The sequence below is a fragment of the Lampetra fluviatilis genome, chromosome 3 (assembly GCF_964198595.1).
Source record: "Lampetra fluviatilis chromosome 3, kcLamFluv1.1, whole genome shotgun sequence".
Classification (NCBI taxonomy): domain Eukaryota; kingdom Metazoa; phylum Chordata; class Hyperoartia; order Petromyzontiformes; family Petromyzontidae; genus Lampetra; species Lampetra fluviatilis.
In genome coordinates, this window is record NC_136277.1 from 16543661 (window position 1) to 16567940 (window position 24280).

Consider the following 24280-nt stretch of genomic DNA (forward strand, 5'->3'; position numbering starts at 1 on the left):
ATTTCGATAGCAATGTTTTAGTTCATACGAGCAAACCGCACATCCATCCAAGCCAGCCAACCAGAAAAAAACTTTGAATCTTATATAGAGAACCTGTCTCCACGCATCTCTTCCCTTCTCTGTTCTCCATACCCAAATATATCTCGATTTCTCATTGTGTGTCTGTTTATAACAGTTCCTCTATTCATCTGTTCCCTCTTTCACCTCTCCCTGTTTCTCGCTCTCACCTTCGCTCTCCTTATTCCCACCTCTCCTTTCCCCGTCTCAATCGTTTTTTGCATTTAACCTAATCCTGAAACTGTTTATTCCCTTCCCCTCACTCTCATCTTTTTGCTTTGCTCTCTCTTCTCGAACATGCCCTTTCACTGTGTCCCCACCCCTCTCATCTCGGCTCTCTGCCTCTTCCGCCATCGATCTCCCTCCCTCACCTATCTCCCTCCCTCCTATGTCTCTCCTCTATCTACCTCCCTTATCTAACTCTCCCTCCCAGTCATCGATCTCCTCTCACAATTGCGCAGGTTTCACGGCTAGGGTGGAGAGTGGATTTGGGGGAGGTGTGACGTCGGCGTGATGCGCGACCCCGGATCGATGCACCTCCGATTAGCACGGTTGGCAACGTACGGTGTGAAAGAAGTTCTACATACGGTACATATATGCAGAGCCGGCCCAGCCACTAAGCGACCCTTGCAATTGCAAAGGGCCCCGTGGCCAGCAGAGGGCCCCCTAGAGTTACTGCTAGCTAGTGGGTGAAAAAAATCATACATCAAAGGGGCCTCCAACCAAATTTTGCTTAGGGCCCCCAAAGGTCTAGGGCCGGTTCTGCATATATGCAACGTGGTGGGATATTGGTGATGTAATCACGCAGATATGCACAGTCATAAACGAAACAAAGGCGAATAAAAAAATGCAAATGTAATGAGAGCAAGAGGGACCATAAAAAGTTAGGTACATGTGCAAGTCATTCTTGGATCTTTTGGTAAAGGCACGTAGAAGGGAAAAAATAAAAATACAACACAATAATAATAATTTTATTATTTTCCTTCTACGTGGCTTTACCGAAAGATCCAAGAATATGAATCCCTGCAGTCACGAAAGCTTTAACTCGAAATTTACATGTGCAAGCTCTATATATTGCGGTCTAACAGTGACATAAAAACACTTGCAAACATCTGGGAGCAAAATACACCAGAAAAAGTGAGGGACATGTAAAAGTATGTTCTGTGTTTTAGTTTAATCGGGAAATAAAGCGGAGTGAATGGAGGGAGCATGTTTTATTTGGGGGGGGGGGGGGCAGAGCTTTGTGACGTCATATTTGAGGGGGGGTCTGACTTTTTGTGACGCCGTATGACGAGCGGGGGGAGGGTCAAAAATCGCGTGACGTCATTTATGGACGTCCCCATATGAGTATATGTTTCACACGAGATACGATAACTCAACAGTGGCAGCACGGCGTTACATTTACGGGCGGTCACCTTGACGAGAGTGACCGCCGTGGGACGTCTCGTGACCTCTCACGGGGAAGCGACCCCACGCGGTCACGGCCGTGACCCGCATCGCGCGATCCACGAAATCGATACTCAGAGAATCGCTGCGCTGGGAATCGCGCGCGCGAACCCCCCCACCCGCCACCACCCGCCCTGTCATCGCGACTGCGATTCGCTGGCGTCACTTCGTCAATCCCCGCCCCCCCAAAAAACCCACAGCGCTACTTGAATTGCTAATCGAGAAAGAATCGGTTACGTCGGGAATCGTTCCGGCGAATTTGGAATCGATTATCAGACCTCGCTCATACGAATCGCCGCACGCCTCCCGCAGTTTTGCCGCCACCGCCGCCGCCGCGTCCCATGGCCATGTCGCGCTCGCTCCACGCCTGCGAGCGGCTGTCCGTGCCGGCCTTGCGGCAGCTGCTGCGGGACACGGACACGCTGCTGTTCGACTGCGACGGGGTCGTGTGGCGCGGTGCTGACGCGCTGCCGGGCGCCGCCGTCACGCTCAACGCGCTGCTGCGGACGCCGGGAAAGCGCGTCTTCTTCCTCACCAACAACAGCTCGGCGACGCGGGCCGGCCACGCCGACAAGCTGCGGCGTCTCGGCGTGCGCCTGCCCGGTGGGGACGACGACGACCCGCAGCGAAGCGTGTACGGCACGGCGCACTGCGCGCCTCTCTTTCTGCTGCAGCAGCAGGAGCAGCAGGAGGAGAAGCAGCGGCCGTACAAGGTGCTCCATTCATTGACGTTGCACTTTTCATCTTCTTGGTTCTGTCGGTAAAGTCACGTAGAAGGGAAGTAATAAAGTAATACAAATAAAACAATACAATTCTAAAAAAAAATCTCACGTTTTAAAATAAATAAATATTAAAAGTTATACTAGATAAATAATAAACCATAAATAAAAAGAAATACAATTCTCACGGCGTTTAAAAATAAATAATATAAATAATACTAGATAAAAAATAATAAATAAAATTCTCACGACGTTTCGGCCACAACGCAAGCAGCCGTCCTCAGGTGAGGAACAGGGTTGTCGGGAAGACAGCGTCCCAATGTGACTTTACCGAAAGAACCACTTTTGTGAATGACGCTGCGAGAGTGGGATGTGTGTGTGTCTTTACAGCTTTGTGTGTGTTCTTGGTTCTTTCGGTAAAGTCACGTAGAAGGGAAATAATAAAATAAGACAAATATTAAACAATAAAAAAATTGTTATTTTATTTTCTTGCTGTGGATTTCACACCTGATGACGATTGCTTGTGTTGCAGTCGAAACGTCGTGAGATTTTTTTTCTTGTTTCAAGAATATGAATCCCTGCAGTCATGAAAGCTTTAAATCAGCTTTGTGTGTGTTAAACGTTAACGGGGGGGGGGGGTGGATTCAAGGCGTTATTGCTGAACCTCGCTGTGTTCACTCGTGCAGCAACTTAGCCCGAACACGTTGATAACCCCATTCCTGTATCATATATCTGCATGTTTATATCGTATCCAGAGTTTCGTGAACCCCTGTTATGAAAGCCGAAACCTCTGTTTGATTAGCGCTTTTATGGCACGAGAATGGTTGGTACATTGTCGTCTCGCGTTTAACGCCTTCGAAGTAGGAGGGCTTTGAAAAGTTTAAACAGCTCTCCGTTGTGAGTGCATGAAGTGCCAACCAAGTGATGAGACTGTGTGTGGTTTCCATTGGAGACCAGCCGCTGTAATCACAGTGTATTGGTTTGGCCATGTTTGTTTGTTGTAGTACAGAGTTAGACTGATGGCCTTAATCTAAGTTGTCTTGTGGTTGTTGTTGTTGTTTGACTTGCATCCCACTGGGATTTTTGCACACAGCGTTGGTGTACGGTTTTTTTTCTGCAATATTTTGCTGTCTTTTCTTGGATTTTCTGTTTGCACTTAGTCACATATTCACTTTAAGATGTTTTTTGTTCATGTTTTTGGTTTTTGTTTGTTGCGGTTGCACCCGATTCAAGAGACGAATGGCTCACAGGGCTATACCTAATAAATGAACTTGAACTTGTAATCACAGCCATTGGCCGTGTGAGAACGTAGAGACGGATTCGTGTGCCCTCCCATGTGGAGTGGCCACGTGGCTGGGTGGCCACAAGTTTACTTACGTAACCGTGCTGTCACAGGCAGGTTCGAACGACCGCGAAGTTAATCTCTCGCGTTAAGTTGTGTCCATCTCCCAAATCCGGATTGTTGGAATCTGCTGATAACGAGAACATCCTCTCTGGTCTCGCCTGTTTCGCCGACAAGAGGATGACGAGTCTGACGCATTGTTAGTCGGTCGGCTTTGTTGGTGGCAGGGGGGTGGTGAAATGATGGGACTCATTTGGGGTATCGTTGAGTCACCAGCGTGTGCACATTTTTTAAAAAATCCTTTATATTAAGTTCACTCGCTTGCTTGCTTGCGCGCTTACGACATTGCAAATCTTTCGGTCGTATTTTAACCCACTTCCCTTGATCCAATCGAGCTGACATTTTGCACACAGACTCGTTGTGCGTGACAATTTATTTTCGTGAAATTTTTTTTCCTAAATTTTCCACTTTTTAGGAATTTTTTTTTCCATATTTAATTTAAAATACCAATGTGATAAAAATGAAACTCTTACTCAAGAAAAACAGAAATGAATAATAAAATAAAACCGATGCCACGCATATAAAGGATTTATAGTGAAAAACTTTGTTTTTACGGGTTAATTTTTTACTGCTTACCATTAGATATGCGGATTCTCTCGGTGATGAGTTTTCTAATTGCGTGGAAAGTAATTTTCGCGTTTTGACAATTGGCACGGTATGAATGATTCATTATGAAGATTCTGAATTGAGTAGCCCTTTTGAAAACACTATGCCCCCGATAGTAAGTGTATTTCTGCAATCCTTTATGCGTTAATGGAGCTCTGTGGAATGTTAACTGCTGCTCTTAAAAATAGTTACGATGTCAAATGTGTCAAAGCCAACACCTCGCATGTGTTACCCGCATCACCTCTATGAAAACGACACGTGTAAACGAGGGATCCACAGCAAACCTATGCGTGTGTGTCTCTGAAAGCATCCACGATGCTGTAAAAGTAGTTAGCGGACATCAAGTCTTTCTTTAAGGCCACCTTGTTGTGTGCTAGACAGCACATTACAGATATGGTAATGTGAGAGAGGTGTTCTATGAATATAAAATGCCTTGTCATGTACGCTGGTGATACGCCTGAGAAGCGTCGCCCTACCTGACCTTGGTAAACCAATCATAACACTGTAACACAATTTTTGTTTCTGGGTGCTAAGTGTTATTTTTATAATTGCTTATGCCTAAAAAGTATAGAAAATGGCTATTATTTCCCACAAACTTTGCTTTTGTGACGAGGACTTTATGTGACCGAAAGACACATGCACACGTTTTCTCGTTGGAAATAGGTAAATTTCAAAATATCACTGTCCTGGTCACAAAAGCTAAGTTTGTGGGGAATAATAGCCATTTACTGTACTTTTGAGGCATACGCAATTAGGAAATAACACTTACTACCCAGGAACAATTTTTTCGTTACACAGTGAGCTGTAATTGTTGAGAAAACCTCATCATAAAGTAATAGTGCAGGCTGGAAAATAACACGCAAAAATGTGTAATATGCGTTCAGCCTTGATTTGAGGCTTTCGTGACTGCAGGAATCCATACTCTTTGGTTCTTTCGGTAAAGTCACGTAGTTAGAAATGCTGTACAAGTAGTATGTGACTTTACCGAAAGAACCAAAGAGTATGCGTTCAGCCGTTGAATATTTAAAAAACCATCAGCATTTCCTGAAAAGGTACATTATGGTTTTCTTGTCTTAATTCACCATCCACATGAATTTCAGCGGATGTGACTGACTGATAGGCACCTGTAAGAATCTGCGGGACAACTATGGACTGGTTTTGTTATAATTAGGACTACTCGGCACAATATAGTCACCAACGCTCATATGCGGAGGCCCATTTTCACACTTTGCGAACAATAATCACCCCGAGCTCTCAATATCCTGATAGTGCTTTGTCTTAGTGCTGTTCGCCTTTTGGCGTCCTCTGGTCTAACACCGTTTGAGACGAGGCTCTAAAAAAAGCTGTCTCTGGTGTGGACCAATCCGTTTCAAAGACAATGCATATGCTGTCAGAGCATGTTTTTTGTTTGCATGTTCACCTGAAAGAGAACAGTGAGTACTTATTTCACGTTGTCAATCTTCACGGAAACGTTTGAATGCATTAAGACTGTTAAAACGCAAATGACTCATTCCACCTTAAACAGTGTGTCATCTGAAATTGTCAATCACAAACCACACACACACACCTTTCAAGCCGATGTAAGACCGGTTTGAACTTTCTCCCACCCCCGCACCAGCATGTTGAAACATAGCCAAACAATCCTCATCGTGTGGGTAAGGCTTTCATCCAGAACTGTATTGACAAATACCTCTAAATGAGTATTACTACTCCTTATAAATACAGAAGTAAGCTTCATCCAGAGGCAACTTTCGTAATGAAAAACAAGTTAATTAGTTGAGTATAATCATGTTACACGTCTCTTGTCAATAGCGCTATTGCAAGTGTTGTAAAATCGAAGTGTCTTTCTGCTCAGACTAGTGTGGGATGGTACTTATCTTCTTTCAAGACCGTGAGCCTGCGATAAAAATGCCACATTCTTATGATGTGGTGCCAGGTTCTCCAGTGAATGAGCATTGTTGACATTTCAGAATATGGAATGCATATTATGAACTTCAAGGGACACACATTTTCATACACAAGCAGACAGATATGGAGGCATGCAATTGAGGAGAGGAAACACAAAAAACATCAACACATTTGCACATAAAACAGAAACCAAAACTTATTTTATATCTGGAAAATCAACAAACTGCAGGAGGCTTTTAGAGGGTAACTCCTATCAGTTAATTAAATGGATAACAGTAACCTTGCTTGACCCCTTTTTGCGAAGTTATTAAATGATAAAATCTGCCTTTATCCTCTGGCCAGGTAGCTTTAATGACTCTACAAACAAGAATTTCACAATCATGTTGTGTAATGCAGGCTGTGTAATCCAGATTGCATACATGTGAAAATAGTTGTGCACTTTGAACGTGTTGCATGTATTGAAGCAGAGCATGCCTGCACTAGGCAATGGTTTATTGCAGATGGCGCAGCCGTGCGTCTGCTGGATGCTTGTTGGGGCGCAAAGTCCTGAGTACAAAACGTTTGTCTACTCATCGAGCCTGAGTACAGTGGTGTGTCCGATGCCTGCGCTTGCAGACGTGGCACAGCTGGCAGCCACTCTGTCCGTGCAAAGACACTTGATGGCACTGCGAAAATATGCTCATAGATGTAAAAGAAGCTGATGCCCTGTAAAGTGACAGCTTTACAGCCACCAATATGTACACGTTAAAACATGAGTCTTTGCATCGGAAAAATCGTACAACAAAAATACCTGGGGTATCTGATCAAACGCGATGTTGACTTGAACTCAACCTAAACTATATAAAATGTGCTGCAGTTTCCCCATGCTGAGAAAGCAAGGTATTAAATAAATAACTTGCCTTATTAAACACAGCATGTATTTGCAGCTACTGTATGTTGAAATTGGCTTTCTGGAATCTGCAATAATAATGGATTAATGCTGTTATGAGGAAACAATAAGTTACAAGATGGAGTTACGTTTTGGTGTGGTGGCACATCTGGCTCTTGATGTCGCAGAAGCAGGAAGTAACTGGAAGTTATTAGCACATTCGGAGACTAGAAGACGTTGCTATTACTTCCGGATGTATTTGCTTGATTTCAGTTGAAACGCTGCCCTTGACTGGGCATTTTTACGTCTTAATGTTGCCCACTTGTTGTGATTGGCACATGGATGTTAGTTTTGATTCTATCTGCCACACCCCCCATCCCTTTTGCACTCAAAACCAGCTCCCGTAATCTGACCTTCCTCTTCATATTCTTCTTCTCTCCCACATCTTTCTTGTTCCCATACTCACAATTCCCAGAATCCTCCCCTTGTCTCAACAATTAACCCCATGTTCACTGTGACCAGTCAGCATTGATGGACCCCACGAGGTTCACTGCCAGTAGATGTAGTTAATCGAGAGTCATGTGTATTGTCACCTTTAATGTTGACACTAACTGTCCTGCGAATCCTTCAGGATAATTATTGACTTCAGGTCTCATGCCTGCCAGGACGAGGACGTCTGCAGATAATGAGAAACGTTGCAGACGGGTTTGACCCAACCTCACGGATAACAGCATTCGCCAATAAGAGTTCTTCTGTTGTTGCAGGTAATCTAGAAAATATGGGTTTTTATATGATATTGGTAAACTGTGGCCTGTCATTGAATGGAAAAATAAAATCATAGTTTAGATTAAATAATGTGCCTTGACATTGCTGCCTTCCATTACTTGGCAGTAGAAGAATGTCAAGCTTCAAACATGTGTAATGAGTGACTTCCGTGACACATCGTGTGGAGGGTACTTCTTCTTTATTACTCACACTTAACACAGCACAGGCCAACACTTATTATTTCTCCCACCGAGTACAACACTCGATATTAACGTCTCTACTGGCTACACACAGCCGATCACTCAGCGGGGTCCCATCGCCCTCACTCGGCTACGCCGCTGGCTGGCGGCGTGACGATGACGGCGATGGAAACCACGCAGGAGATCTTCCACGTGGCCGTACGACGGAGAGAGATGTCGGCGAGCAGCCACGCAGCCAAATATTAAGGGTTTGCTGTACACAGCCCAAGGGAACTTGGCTCCATTCTAATGCGACTTATTTATTTATAACTGCTCTTTGTGTTTAGTTTGTCTTTCTCTTGCACCTCCGATTCACATGGTTGGCTATGTATGCTGCGAAAGAAGTTCAACACACACATGTAATTTTCACAGTTATGATCATCTCTGTGATTCTTTGCAACAACAGCGCCTCCCGTAGCAAATGATGACACCAACAGCAAGTTCTCTTCATGTGTAATAATTTTCACTGTCGTCATCATCAGCCATGTTCTATTGCTGTGGATGAAGGCCTCCCATGAAGCCACAATCCATCTTACTGCTGCACGCGAGCTGATCTAATCGCTGCATTTTCATAGTGGTTGCCTCTTGGACATGTTCCCTGCTTTGGCTGCCATTCCATCACCAGTCCCATGCATTGGCCTTCATTTTTCCTCGCAATGTGTCCTACCCCATACCTGCTTACTTTTCCCAATGGTCAATGTGATGTCTGTAATTAGTGTTTGTTCCTTTATGGGTTTCTCTTCATCTCAGTGTAATGTTTGTTATACATGCATATCTCTGTGAACTTTTCATTTCTTGTGCTATTTCTTTCAATGAAACAACGTGAATAAGCATTAGAACTACACAACAACAGGATTGTATGAGGTGAAATCGACCAAAAATTATTTTGGATATGTTCGCTACGGTTAGAATCATCATGTGCTTGTGCGTGCATGTTCATCACTATTTATCTTGAAATTGCAGCAGTATGCACGTGTGCTCATGCTCACATGTGGCAGATGCCACAACCACATTTTTCCACATCCCTGCTCACTCGGACCCATAGATGTTGACTCTCTTTTAATACTTTTGCAACTATGTTGTAGGCTTGCATTTCCAAGATTGTCACGTGACTTATTTTGTGCGTTCGTTTTACAAATGTAATTTTAACAAGCAACCAACCAGGTTGACTTGTGACAATTATTTAAATTTTAACTTTTTTGACCGATTGACTTGGATACCTAAAGTAAACCAAAGGAATACATCAATTTAATGAGCATATGGCTGCTGTAGTGTCATATACTATTGTCACATCGTAACATCACTGGTGTGACATGACTTCTCAGCACGTAATATAATAGTATCGCATTCTGTCCTCATGTGCCCATATCCAAGGCTTATACGATAAGACTCTTATACCTGTGACAAACAAAGCTATATACCTAAAATTACCTATTTTTATTTACAAAAGTTACAAATGTTTTAAATGGAGACGTGTTTTAGTTATTAGAAGAAACACCCACATTCTATTTGAGACTAATAATAGTGGAGTGGCCTATTGGGGTACAGACATATTTATATATATACACCTGTCACCGAATATCCTTGTGCGAGTACTGTAACTAAAAATAGCATTCAGCATAAAGTGTTGAAAGATTTACAGCATTTGGTTTGAGACGTACAAATATTGAAAAATAATGTCATAATTGTTTAAAGAAACTTGTGGAGCTGCTTTAAAATTTTTATTGAACGTGAACTGTTTAATGCAATGTAAAGTTACACAGGTGTAGTGGGTTCCATGGATGCGCACACACTTGAACTTGGAGGCAACACGTTTATTACCACACTCCACCAGGGTTACTACATAAACGTACACTAGTTAAATGGACCCCAACAGGGTAACTACATAAACGGGTCAGGTCAGCAACATACTGCCTGTTCCATGATGCCGAACGTAACAACCGAAGACCGAAGAGACGTAGCCCCGAGAGTTCCATTCCGACAGACAGCCGCGATCGCTCTCGGGACTTCCCTTTTATCCTCCCAAGCGTGGCCTCGCTCCGCCTTCGGCCACGCCCCCTTTTGGCTCTTACCAGAAGGTTCTCGGCTAAGCATCACGTGTCCCTCGAGCCCCCTTTTTGGGCCCCCTCGCTACCCTGTCCCGGTCACGTACCCTCTTGGGTTCACCCAGACTGTCACGTCCTTACTTGCCTTCTCTCAGACCGTCACCAGAACTATGCCCCCTAGGGTCCGCTTGCATGCCATATCTACTCTGGTGCCAGAGAAAGGCTCAAGACGCACAGTTCCACTCTTGTGATAGTAGCTGGCGCTAAACACCATCTTGACTCTATTTACGTCACTCCATCAACCCTCCCTTTTAGAAAACACAGCCGTCCTGTCTGATCACTAACCCCTTAACCATAACAACAACAGCAACAATCCCAAAAAAAAGAATGCCTCCCAAAATTTTCTTTGCAATAATAACAATGAACAACCGCGAATGAGAATAAATACAATATATACAATACATACAATTAACCAAGAATGAGAGAGAGAAAGAAAAGAGAAAACAAATGTCAGCAAATGTACAAGGGCCGACCCTACCTCCTGGCACCAAAACCCACAATCCTACCCCCTTATTCTTTGTTTTTTTCGGTAAAGTCACGTATAAAGATAAAATAATAAATTAAATAATAGCATACGACGTTTCGATTGCAACACAAGCAATCATCATCAGGTATAATGAAATAGCGACATAGAATCTAACCAGAAAACTATAGACAGACATATAAGCAGACAGATATCACCAAGATACATAGAGAGAGCAACCCAGGTACAGAGAGGGGTGATCGTCTCTGTGGGGTGGCCTTAAATAGACAGAGGGGGGCGGAGGCAGAGAGAGGGAGGGGGGTAGGGAAAACATTTACATGTCAATGAGTACGAAGGGACGCGTAGTAAAGTAAGCAGGCTTAGAGGGAGACAGAACACACTAAATTAAATAACCTAGCAAAGTATCGAAATGTCTCCCTCTAAGCCTGCTTACTTTACTACGCGTCCCTTCGTACTCATTGACATGTAAATGTTTTCCCTACCCCCCTCCCTCTCTCTGCCTCCACCCCCCTCTGTCTATTTAAGGCCACCCCACAGAGACGATCACCCCTCTCTGTACCTGGGTTGCTCTCTCTATGTATCTTGGTGATATCTGTCTGCTTATATGTCTGTCTATAGTTTTCTGGTTAGATTCTATGTTGCTATTTCATTATACCTGATAATGATTGCTTGTGTTGCAATCGAAACGTCGTATGCTATTATTTAATTTATTATTTTATCTTTATACGTGACTTTACCGAAAAAACCAAAGAATAATTCTTGCAGTCACGAAAGCTCCAAAATTAAAATCCTACCCCCGTACGCGTGTCACCACCCGCGAGCACAAGAAGAGCCAGGATCAGCCAATGACCCATCCGGTTCGTGTGTGTGACCACCAACAGACGGTGCGGGAACGATTATCGCGCTGGAGGAGAGTCCCCATAGTGACTCTATTTACGTCACTACACAGGCATAAGGTTACGTGCCCTGTAATTGCATATGTACCGAGCGACATTACTTGTGGCTATATATGTGAAGCTATGCAACTCGCTGATCACCCTTTGTGCTTTAAACAAAATTGCAGATTCTAACTTGCCTACATCACAGCCCTATACTTGGAGAATGTAATCGTTATTGTACAGGAAAACTTCACCGAATGTAGGGATCATGGTTCTGGAAAATACCGTCTTGGGAAAAACCGCGATCGGCAAATTTAAGACCTTACAGGAAAACTGGGTTACATTCCTGGGTCCCAAATGATCACCCCCTCGCTCTTTATTTAAATAACTAGTTCATAAATCCTGTCTTCACCAGGCAAAAGTTTTGAAGAACCTGATATGATTTGTTTTTATCTATGATCAAACACTAACAACTACTCCAAAAATGTGTTTTTTGTACGCAAAAAATCTGCAATGGTTGACTTGATTCAACTTCTTATTTAATCTAATTGTCTTCTTGGTCTCCCTGTATCTGCTCTCACTCTCCTCCAACAAATAGAAAATGCTCTGCAAGGGTTATTTTCAATTTCCCCATTAATTGTCACAGTTCCCCTCTCTATTTAAAGCTTTCGTGACTGCAGGGATTCATCTTCTTGGTTCTTTCGGTAAAGTCACATAGAAGGGAAATAATAAAATAATAAAAATGAAACATAATAAAAGAAAAATTCTCACGACGTTTCGGCCACAACACAAGCAGCTGTCCTCAGGTGAAGAAACAGCTGTCCATTGGGATGCTGTCTTTCCGACAGCTCTCTTTCTTCACCTGAGGATGGCTGCTTGTGTTGTGGCTGAAAGGTCGTGAGAATTTTGATTTTATATTGTTTTATTTTTATTATTTTATTATTTCCCTTCTGCGTGACTTTCCTCTCCTCCTTCAACTCCACTACAGCTGTGTTTAATCTCATCATGCACTTGCCCTTCCTTATCTTGCCTCTCTAATCTCCTTCTATGTCCCCTCTCCTCTTCATTCCCAATTTCTGTCTCTCTCTGTCCCTCCTTGTCCTTGTGCCCAATCCTGTTTTCGGTCGATCTCCCTCCTGGAATAAACTTTCCCTGTACATTAAGCAGGTCACCCTTCATAACCTCATTCCGTTCCTCCCCTACCCTTTCATGATCTCTAAGTACCCTCGATCGCAGTCACTCATTCCTCAATATTTGCATTGCAATCTTCCAATTAAATTATTTTCTTCTGTCACCTTTGTTTTACTATTTCAAGCACCTTGAATAAAGGTGTTAAAAAATATTAGATTATCCAGTAGCATGTGTTTTAAACAAGCACTCTTGAGCCTTTTTGGTCTCCTAAGCAGTTGGAATTGCAAATCAAATACTGCTGGATTGCCATATTTTTTTGGCAAGACCACTGCATTTACACAATGGGGGCCTGTCTAACACTAATATCATTGGTTGAAAAGAAACAAATGTTCAACAATACATTAACAGGCTTTTATTTATGAACAGCAACTCAAACTTCTCGTTGCTCAAGCCCTGACCATAGCTATCCCTTAAGTGCATGAAACGGAAGCTACTGAGTAAGAGTAATTTCCATATAGTGTCGTCGTGACCTGTGTTTGGAAAGCTGTGTGCGGAGCGGCATGGTTGTGATGGAAAAATAGAACACTGATAAAGCTTTCTTTGACTAATTTACTTCGTGAAATGAAAAGATGTTACAATAGCACCCACGTCAAGCACAAGGTGGATTACAAGCAAAGTTATGCACGTGTGTTTTTTATGTTTAACATGGGAATGCAGTGTGCTATGTTATACACACTATGCATACCAGTCGGTATGGATATCACCAATAGGCAGCAATTAAACTAACCCTTGTCAGTACCTCGCCAATGAACAATGTGAACATTTCATGACATGAACATTAATGTCACATATTAATGTAAAATACACGCTATGTATCTTTTCTCAACATTTTCTCTGCTGAACTAGGCCTTGCAAACTTCCTGAATATTCTTCGGTGCATTATTTCATGCAGGATAGACTACTTTTATAGTAATCTAGGTAATTTCTTATTACAATGGGTTTTTTGTATGATGTTAAAACATTAAACGTATCTTGTGCACAGTTATTTGTGAAAAGAAAAGCTGTATTAAGTAACCAAGCATAGGTTTCAGCAGCGGTAATGCCTCTGGTGTTTTCCTGTTTAAACTTGTGGTGGAAAGTCTCGCAGAAATACAATCTTCTAAAACATTCGTCCTAAATAACATTTGTAAGGCACACTACTGCCTTGCAGTCTTTTACACTTGATAATCTTCCATAACATTGGCAACCAACACAAAAAGTGACATTGCAAAATGGAAAATTACAAATGTGTGTGTGTGCCAACAGTGTGGTGAGGTTGCACATGCAGCTAGTATTGGACACAACTACCCTGTGCCTGTGATGTAGTGATCTCACACAACATGAGTTCATGCTAACCTTGACTATGTATCATACTTGATACAACATGAGAAAATCCTTTCTTTCTGGATTGCATGTTGGTGACATCGCTGCGCTTATTTGCGTGATGACGTCACCAATATCCCACAGCGTTGATCCATGATCACGCATGGAGCTGACGTCACACCTCCCCCATACCCACCCTCCATCCTGGCCGTGGAGCCTGTGCAAATGTGAGAGGAGAGAGATAGGTGAGGAAATGAGATAGGTGAGGGAGGGAGATAGGTGAGGGAATGAGATAAGAGGAGAGAGATAGGTGAGGAAATGAGATAAGAGGAGGGAGGGAGATAGGTGAGGAAATGAGATAAGAGGAGGGAGGGAGATAGGTGAGGAAATGAGATGAGAGGAGAGAGACAGGAGGGAGGGAGGTGAGGGAGATAGATGAGGGAGGGAGATAGGTGAAGGAGGGAGATAGGTGAGGGAGGGAGATAGGTGAGGGAGGGAGATAGGTGAGGGAGGGAGATAGGTGAGGGAGGGAGATAGGTGAGGGAGGGAGATAGGTGAGGGAGGGAGATAAGAGGATGGCGAAAGAGACAGAACGAAGAGGAGAGAGGCAGGGAGAAAGTGAAAGGACGTGAAATTGAGAGGAAAGGGAGAGCAAAATGGAAAGAGGGGTGAAGGAAAGTGACAAGCAGTGGGAGAGAGGATACGGGAAAGGCAAGAGAGATTGAAACGGGAAAGGGAGAAGTGGGAATAAGCAGAGCGAGGGTTGGAGAGAAATGCAGAAAGATGGGGGGGGGGAAGTGGATAAGATAGTGGAGAGAGGAGAGGAATATGAGGGAGAGATAGAAGAGGGAACTGGAATAGAGACTGAGTAATCGAGATAAGTTGGGATGCACAATACAGAGAAGACAGAAAAAGTTGGTGACAGGGCTCTGTATAAGATTAAAACATTGGCTGGCTGGCAGGGGAGGGCTGGACGGTCACATCCAAAGGACGTACGAGTTGCTAGTATATATATAAAAGAGTATATCTAATTATATTTGTGTTAAGTAAACAAATGGACATTTTGAAATGGAAATGTACTTTTCCCCTACCCAGCCATTAACATGAGGCGCTGCCCTGCAGGTGTATCTGATCGGCAGTGAGGCCATGGCGAGTGCACTTGAGGAGGCGGGGATCCCTTTTGTTGGGGGCCCGGGCCCCGAAGTTGACCTGGGCTGGCCGCCGAAGAAACCAGAACTGGACCCGGATGTGCGGGCGGTGCTGCTGGGCTTTGATCGACACTTCAGCTACGCCAAGATGGTGCGGGCAGTGGCTTACCTCCGTGATCCTGCCTGTGCCTTCGTCGCTACCAACACTGACACCTGTCTGCCGCTGGAGGGGGACAGGGTTATTCCAGGTGAGCTGATGGCAGAGTTCGCAATCGGGTTTTGATTCCTTACCCGTACCCGGCCGCACCAGGGTCGCAAACGGATACCCGTACCCTACCCGATACCCTACCCGATACCCGGCTACCCATACCCGGCCGGGTATCGGGTAGGGTACGGGTATCGGGTACCCGATTGCGACCTCTGGCTGATGGGCTCCATTTTACTTGCCTATATTACTGTTGAGCCCCCCACTGCCAATTGAGTCTTGGTGTCTTTCTGTATTTGAATGCCTGCTGCAGCGGTCCATTGTGAGCATCTTGCCGAAACGAGTGGAGCTCGTCTCCTCTCAAGGCAGCGCGCGAAGCCAGTGGTGGACATTCTATATTCCGTGTAGCTTGTCAACTCTACAGATGCAGATCTCTTTGTCCATGGTGATATGGGAGACCAATGGCATGGATCCTGTTATCCACGGAACTATCCGCGATTTGACTCTCATCCACATGTTAACATAACCGGCGGATTACCCGCGAATATGATATATTTGCAGTACGACTACTCTTATCCAGGGAAAAAATTGCGGATAAAAGGATGCTGTGCCGCAAAAACGTATCCCAAAAGTAAAGGAAATGGCGAATAGGAATATGGCAACTATTTGTGACCATCCAACTTCGCCACAGCGCCTCGAAAGCAATTCCCTTCACCTGCCATGATATCTTTGTTCCTAAAACTTACATAGAAAGTTTAAACTTGAAAGGACATTCACATTGGACTTAGGGTAGTCTTGGAGGGAATAACAAAAACACATTCCTGCAGAGGGAGCTGGTAGGAACGTTGGGTTGCTCGGTCAATGGCCAGGGTCAACGGCGGCGTGGTGTATTCCGCAAATATGGCCGACTGTGAGGGCGGGCACAAGGCGGCGTGAGTAGGTTAAACGTTGAGTTTTATAAGGGCACCACGGGGTGACCAGCCCCTCCCAACCCAGCCCCAACCCTCCCACCCCCACCCTCCCCACCCAGCCCCTCCCCACCCTCCCCACCCATCCCCACCCTCCCCACCCTCCCCACCCAGCCCCTCCCTCCCCACCCAGCCCCTCCCTGCACGACGGACAGACACAATAATCCCCTGTGGGCTGGTGTAACCAGGAGGTTCCTACCAGTATAACTGGTTGTCTTGATCTATAGTACCGCACATTAATTCACAACCTGATTTACATTGTGACGATGTTTGTTGTTCATATGTACAGTACAGCTGACAATTATCTGTGGCCTTGTTACCCACATCTGCTGTTATCCATGGGATCAAAATGGTCTGAGGAAAATGTTTTGTTAATATTTAAAGAGATGGTTGATACTTGAATGGCGTTAGCGTAATTGGAGTGGTGCAGTGTTGTTGGGGAATGACTTTGAGAGGTCACTGGCTATCTATACATGTTGAGTGATTTGATACGTTGCCCTGCCTGCATAGCGGCATGCAGTAACTTTACCGAATCAGCTGAAAGCTGTAAAGTTATTTTTGAACAGGTTTGTACTTGAAAACGTATAATGCTCATATCTGCAGTTGCACTGAGGTTTTTAGTTTGCAAATATTTGCACGCTAAATGTACTTTGATCTTATAAAGTAATTGGTGATCAACTACGTAGATACATTTACATATTCTGCATTAACTGACATTTCCATAAGCAAGTAGTGTAACTTGCCAAAATCTGACATGTTCAATTGCCCATAAATAATTGTGTTTTGACAGAACTGAAATTTCAATTAAATGCTTGCACACCAACTGTTTAATTATATGCTCCTACAGAGAACGAGTCTTGTCTGTGATGTTGTTGAAAAACGAAAGTTTGATTACGTGGTAGAAGGTTCATTCTTGTGTGTTTGTGGTGTTGTTTCATCCTCGCCTGAGGAATGATGGAATGAATGAAACATGAAACACGATTGTTAATAAAGCCATACATTTGTCAAATTCTAGCCTGACACCATAAATTACACGACTTCCTGGTTTGCATATCCCTCACATTTTTACCTTCATTTTATTGCTGTGAAATACGTCACACCTTACGAAAGAATATCTTTGTATTTTTTTGCAAAAAATGTCAGATGTGGTGCCTGTTGCTGGTATAGAGTAGCATTTTATTATGTATCAATTGTAAAGCTGAATTCACTTCTCTTGCTAAATACATGCATCGAATTGTGCATTGGAGAATGGATTGTTTTCGGTCCTTATATTTCAAATGTTATGGGTTCTTATTTTCTTGTTCATGTTTTTTTTTTTTGCGGTTGCACCCGATTCAAGAGCCGAATGGCTCACAGGGCTATACCAAATAAATGAAACTGAAACGTGACTGCTGCAGCGGAATCGTGCTGACGAGTGGTGAATCGCATCACGCCTGATGATAACTGGGCTGTTGGCTTGATGAGTTTCGTCCGCGCCTGTGTGCTGTGCAGGCACAGGCAGCCTGCTCGCTGCCCTGGAGTGTGCGTCGCAGCGCAAGGCGGCCATCGTGGGCAAGCCCAGCGAGTTCATGTTCGAGTGTGTGCTGCGTGCCGAGAAGGTGGCACGCGAGCGCTGCTTAATGGTCGGCGACCGCCTCGACACGGATATCCTCATGGGCTCGCAATGCGGCCTGCCCACGCTGCTGGTGCTCACGGGTGTCTCTACGCTGGCCGAGGCGCAGGCCTGTCGCGACAGCAACGATCACGAGCGCCAAAAGCTGGCGCCCACTTACGTCATCGACTCCATCGCTGACCTGCTGCCTGCGATCGACGAGCTCTGATCACGTGTTTTATTTCACCTCGATTGCTTAGCAATAGTTATTACGTTATTGCAAATTGTGATTCAATGCCGAATGGTGTCTCTTTATGCCTTGTTCGTACTCGATAATTAGCATTATTTTGGAATTTTGCTATTTATAGTCCTTGCAACTATATCATCTTTATCCTTTACATCAAATGTTCTGATTACAGTATAGTTATCGGTGACTCATCTGGTCAGTATGTAATTATCTGTCATAGCAGCTTGTTGCTCATTAGAATTTTGATAGTTACCAACATGTGAAATCATCACTGCATAAAACCATGTTGGCCCTGCGTGCCCTGATTCCATCACTATTTAAAGCACTTGTAGAATAGAGGCGTGTCTCTTTCAAGCGTTCTTTATACGATAATTTGCTATAATGAGCAATTTTAATTTAGACCCATTTGTTCGCAATAACGAGCAAATTATTCGCTTATCGAGTGGAGACCGATAAATATGCATCCTGTGGCGGCAGGGGGTTAGAGCTTGCCTGCGTGTTTGGTTGTGTGGCACTGTAATGAGTGGGGTGGTGTAATGGTTAGCGTGCGGCACGACGAACCCGGTGAACTGAGTTCGATTCCTACTCAAGGCCAACACCAGTGACGATTATCTGATCTGGTCCTGGGCCTCCCCTAGGTCGACACAGCCAGAAATGCGTTTTTAATATTTGGCTTTTATAAATTTCCACGTGATCAACCACTTCGCTGAGCTATCATTTGTGGCCACATCTCTTCCGAAAAAGCAATATAGCTCAGTCGGCCTTAGTAAAATAAATAAAAAATTAGTTTCAAATGAGTACCTGGTACGGTGTGTAAACATCGCCACTAGGGAGACAAAGGCGGCCGGGTGTGGTACTGGCCACCCACCCCTCGTGTGCCGTACCGGCCTTTATAGGTGCTCGCTAACAACACTTGCCCCAACAGTCTGTTAAGGCTATACGGGGGATCTTGCACTGTGGTTCTTAATGTGTCGTGTAATATTTGATTTTAATATTTATTTTTTAAATTATAATTTGTATTTCTCATGTTAAAAAAAAGTTTTTCAAGAGTGGAAAATTTTGAGGCTAAAACTTTGCTTTTAACATGGGAGTCAATGGGAAAATAATTATCGTTAAGCAATTTTCACGGAGCGTATCTCGTTAAGCGAGGCACGCCTATATTAACACATATCTTAGAGTAACAGAATGCTTTGAGTTGATTTCAGAAAAAAAAAATCCAGGTATAAAGAAGTCGATTTTGAATCCAGTAAAAATGGGAATAAAATTAAATGCAAATGTTACAAACTCCTATCAACTTCATAACCACTGCCTGGAACCACATTTTCCCGTAATTTCAGCCGTGGCTGTTTGATTTAGAATTAATTATTCAAAGATGATCATTCCGTTATCTGAAGGAGATTGAAAGAAAGCAAATCGATGAGCTGAATTAACCACCGTGAGATGACCAGCCCAGTGCACGCCAAGATCAATTCTGGGTGCAATTTCCTGTGCAGCTCGGTCGTGCACAAGGCGATGCACTGTGGGTGGCGGCATATACAACAGACTGCAACTTCCACATCAGCTATGAGTCGGATGAATGAACCTACTCATTCATGCGCTCATCTATTTTTTTTCACTTGCATAAACCAATAGTTATTTTTTTTGTACGAGTGGTTAGTAAAATATTTGGTTCTGTATTAAATTGTGTTTTTCAGTTTGTGATAACTGATGTCGGTTGCATTTGCAGTCGTCACTAGAAATGTACTGTAGATGTGATACATGACCCCATTTAAACCACTTTCACTGCTCATGATAATCGCCTGTGATCAGCACATGATTGTATGGATCCACCCTGCGCTATGTATGGTGAGAATCTGGTAAACCTACTTTGGTTCTATTTGAATATAGAAAATGGGAGAAACAATACAGATTGTGAGGACTTAACATTATGGGTAAGGCAGGCTGCCTGTTCGATTCGTGTGTGGAGGGTTCTACCTTATAAATAAACCACACGAGGTGCACGTGTTGAGGCTTGAGTAACAGCACCACTGTCTACCCTGCTCACATTTTGTATTTCATGCCTAATCCATCATGTCATGAAGTCGTGTACAGTGTTTGATGTAAAATTTCCTGACCTATATTATGGGCTATTTTAATTAGAATTGGCCAGTGCAATGCTTCACATCGTTGGCAGTTTGAATATGAATGGTTAAAATAAGATTGAATGAAATACACACTTGAATTGCTGAATAGCAGATAATATATTTGATTGTAAAGTAATTACTATTATAAAACATCTCTTATCAAATGATGTGTCACTCTTCAGACCCACAAGAACGCACTACAGCACATGGTCGTAAGTTAACAGCAAGGAGATAATTTGCGTGGCTGAAGGTCAACAGACCGTAAAATGATTCACGCTTTTCAAGTAGCCACTAAAGTTAAATCCCACATACGTGTTATGTCTTGCCAGTTTTTACCGAAGCTTCAAATGTCAACGTGAAGACAGCCATTGTTTAACTTCACTGTTTTTATTAACAGTGGGTAGTGTAAGCAGTTTTGGTTGCGAGCATTTCAATGATGTAGTTTTTGTGTAGTCTGGTTGTTTTTGTTGGCTAATGCAGTACTTAAAGGAATGTAGTCGAGATGGAGATGTTTTCCCGACTGCTTACAATTGTAACTGCCTCCTAACCCCAGCTTATTATTAAGGACATGTTTAGAATTTGGAAATAGTTTTTAGCAAGTGCGATCCTGTTAAAATGACTGCTATTGATATTCAATATGTATGTTGAACTTGGTACTGTACGTAGCCAACCGTGCTAATTGGAGGTGCGGGAATATCGGTAATATAAGCTCCTAAATACTGTATAAGGTTTTGTAGCTTGGTAAAAACTTGTTTTCTAATTGATGCTGCCTTCCACTGGTAGTTACTCGTAGATCTTCAACAGTTGAGGTGGGGCACATTGTGTGCCCTACCACCACTTCCCCCAGCCTGTTACCCACTACCTTCACTAATGAGCAAGCCATTGTGGTAGCAGGATATACGCAAGAACAAACACTCTTTCTCTCCACGAACACCAAGAGAGATTTCGATTTAAAGCTTTCGTGACTGCAGGGATTCATATTCTTGGTTCTTTCGGTAAAGTCACGTAGAAGGGAAATAATAAAATAAGAAAAAATGTTTTCTTTTTATTACTTTATTATTTCCCTTCTACGTGACTTTACCGAAAGAACCAGAGGAATACCAATAGAGAGGTAAGGAAGAAAGAGACCTGACCCCTTAAAACAAGATGCAGAGTAGATCCTCTTCAGAATTGAGTGTAACAATCACCAGAATCCCAAGGTGAGAGCATATAACGGAACAAATACCTGTATCTTAACTGATCACTGATGAACCCCTGACCAAACTCCTAAGGATTGAGCAGCGTGTCAAAGGGATGGGTGGGAGAAACGTAGACTGTGGCATCGACTAGAAAAACCAGTTTGCAAGGGACACAACCTTAGTTTTTTGTTATTTCCACCGTCCCCTGCTAGTTATGACTTGGCAAGAGTACTCATGCCTCCGAGTTGCACCGGCTCCTGTCGTGACAGCAAAGAGCTGCCGAGATTGTTGCAATTCGACGAGATTGAAATTCATTCATGTCTCCCGAACATATGAAAGAATGTTTGGAAGTCTGCATGGCCACTTGCACAACGCATTCGCAATGCCGTAGCGAATGATTGAGGATGCACTAAACGTCGTGATACCTTTTCATTTGTAAAAGCCAAACAGAACACACGGGATAATAGGTTTACGGTATTTTGCAGCTTCCCTCGGTTCAACCTGTACGTCTAAATAACTTTTGGAAACTTTCTAGCTAGCATGGATGTTTCTGTCTGCACCTGCTGTTGGTGTAAAAACTGAGGAATTGCTTATGCATAAATACCAGTGGACGGTCGCATTGACGACGAAAAAAACACTACCATGTATATTAGATTATCTGTCATTGTGTTCATGCAGTTGAAAGATGCGATGTACTTTGCGAGACCAGGAGCATTGTAGATGTGTATTTGCAGTTTGAATGCCTTGTAGGCCATTTAAAATTGTGCGGTTTTGTTTGGGGGTACCAACACACAATGGTCTACTTAGACAAGCTATGGTACCAGGGTGTTTGTTATCCACTGCCATTTTAAGTGGTGTATCTCGGTTACCAACACCATGCAGAAACTACTGGTGGCAACAATTAGGTCGTTGATGGCAGGTGGCTGAGTGACGGCATCCAGACCACCAGGTGACTCATTACTGTTCCGCTTAAATCAATGATTCACAACACAGTGAAACAGTTACGTATACAAACTAAATAATATTCCAAACATTTCACATAGTTGCACATGCTTTTAAAACAACGTTAACAGTTACTACTCTTCCCAACTCGTTTAATCTAACGTGGCAATGCAAACTAAACAATGGCATGGCACATTTCATCACTTCAATTGTGTAATTTTATAATAGGATAGCCCTACTTATCCGCAGAATTAAATGGTTCTTTTTGAAGTCTTTCTGATATTAATAACTGAACCAGTTGTGACTGACGAGGTTTAATTCCGTGCCTGTTTGACACGTTTCACTTCTGGCCAGGGATCTCTTGCTGCTCGTGGTTGATGTCGATGCAGTTTGTGCTCAGACCGTGAGAGCACTGGCGACGCTTATGGGTTGATCTTACCGCGCGTCTGTGGAGGAGATGGATTTGGAGGGCAGGAGTTGATGCTTTAATAATTAATACAAAAAAATGTGCACAGCATTAAATGATTAATATATAATAGGCGACATTTCATCCAATGACCCTTATTCATAGTACTTAAATAGAGAGACCAGATAAATAAAGTGGATAAGGATTGGAGACCGCACTTGACGATAATTATATATTTTTTTTTAATGTATGCCCAATTTTTTTGTATTACCATATGAATAGTTACAATATAGCTATTTAGTAGAGAATGTCTTCAATAAAAAAACACGTTTTAACTTAATAAACGAATTTATGATGGAAGTTATTAAATATTGTTGGCACGTTAAATTTTGGGGAAATGTGTTCCTGTGAAAGCCAGACAGTCATCCCCTTAGCAATGAATTCCTGGGTCCATTTACCATTTCAATAAAAAAGGGATTTGAGTGCCCTGCATTCCTGAGCTGGAGAAATCCGAGAAATAAAATGTGAGGTACACATACATATATGCAACTAAAATAAGTAGACTGAAACTAAAACGAGATAAGGTTTGTCTAGCACTCAATAATAAAGATTGATTAAAGGAAGGTGAGATGTTCAGCCTACCTAGTAATTATGTCTATTTACGTGGGTATTTATATATGCACATACAGTATATACTACTGCATATCGTGTGGTACACGATGGCTTTCACGGTACTGAATGCTTGCAATGCACTTGTCTTTGCTGAACAAAAAAGCACGTGACACTTTATAAAAGCACTAGCGGAAGTACCCGGTTTTGCCCGGGTGAAAAATATATTTCTTAAAAACCTTACATATATATACACAGATACTAAGGTATTGTCAAAGCCCGGTGGGCTGTTTGTACATTTCTCCACCAACAAATATATAAGAGGCTTTCACAAGTCCAAAAAGTTTTAGAAAGTGTGGGGTAAATAGTTGACGTCAAAAGGTTTCCGAAAATTGCGGTCTCCCCCCCCCCCCTCAAAAAATATCTTTACCCCTCGTAGGTATATATACTAACAACACCTTACATACAACAGAGGAAGTGGTATCTATTGACTCTGTAGTAGTATCTACTGACTGTACCGTAGTATCTACTGAGCCAGTAGTAGCTACTGCCTGTGTAGCAGAGGTGGGACAAAGTCATTGTTATGCAAGTCCAAGTCGAGTCGCAAGTCATCAAATTCATGACTCGAGTCTGACTCGAGTCCAAGTCACATGACTCGAGTCCACATCTCATAGGTGGGACAAAGTCATTGTTATGCAAGTCGAGTCGCAAGTCATCAAATTCATGACTCGAGTCTGACTCGAGTCCAAGTCACATGACTCGAGTCCACACCTCTGCTGTGTAGTAGTATTTAGTGACTGTAATAACTACTGACCATAGTAGTATTTACTGGGCCTACAGTAGTATCTACCGACTATATACTCGTAACGACTAACTGTATAGTATCTGCTGAC

General features: G+C 43.1%; 1 protein-coding gene across 1 annotated transcript; it reads left to right on the top strand.

Annotated features, from left to right (window-relative positions):
* Window positions 1–1685: 1685 nt before the first annotated feature.
* PGP (phosphoglycolate phosphatase) lies at window positions 1686–24280 on the top strand. Its single transcript, XM_078884017.1, has 3 exons — window positions 1686–2216; window positions 15093–15366; window positions 17783–24280. The coding sequence occupies exons 1-3, from the start codon at window positions 1845–1847 to the stop codon at window positions 18109–18111; spliced, it is 975 nt and encodes a 324-aa protein (XP_078740143.1). The 5' UTR covers window positions 1686–1844; the 3' UTR covers window positions 18112–24280.

Bases quoted from the DNA above. Each gene is read 5' to 3' on its own strand.
- PGP (XM_078884017.1), top strand. From the start codon at position 1,845: ATGGCCATGTCGCGCTCGCTCCACGCCTGCGAGCGGCTGTCCGTGCCG. The intron at 2,217-15,092 runs GTGCTCCATTCA...GCTGCCCTGCAG, and splicing joins AGAAGCAGCGGCCGTACAAG to GTGTATCTGATCGGCAGTGA. The intron at 15,367-17,782 runs GTGAGCTGATGG...TGTGCTGTGCAG, and splicing joins GGGGGACAGGGTTATTCCAG to GCACAGGCAGCCTGCTCGCT.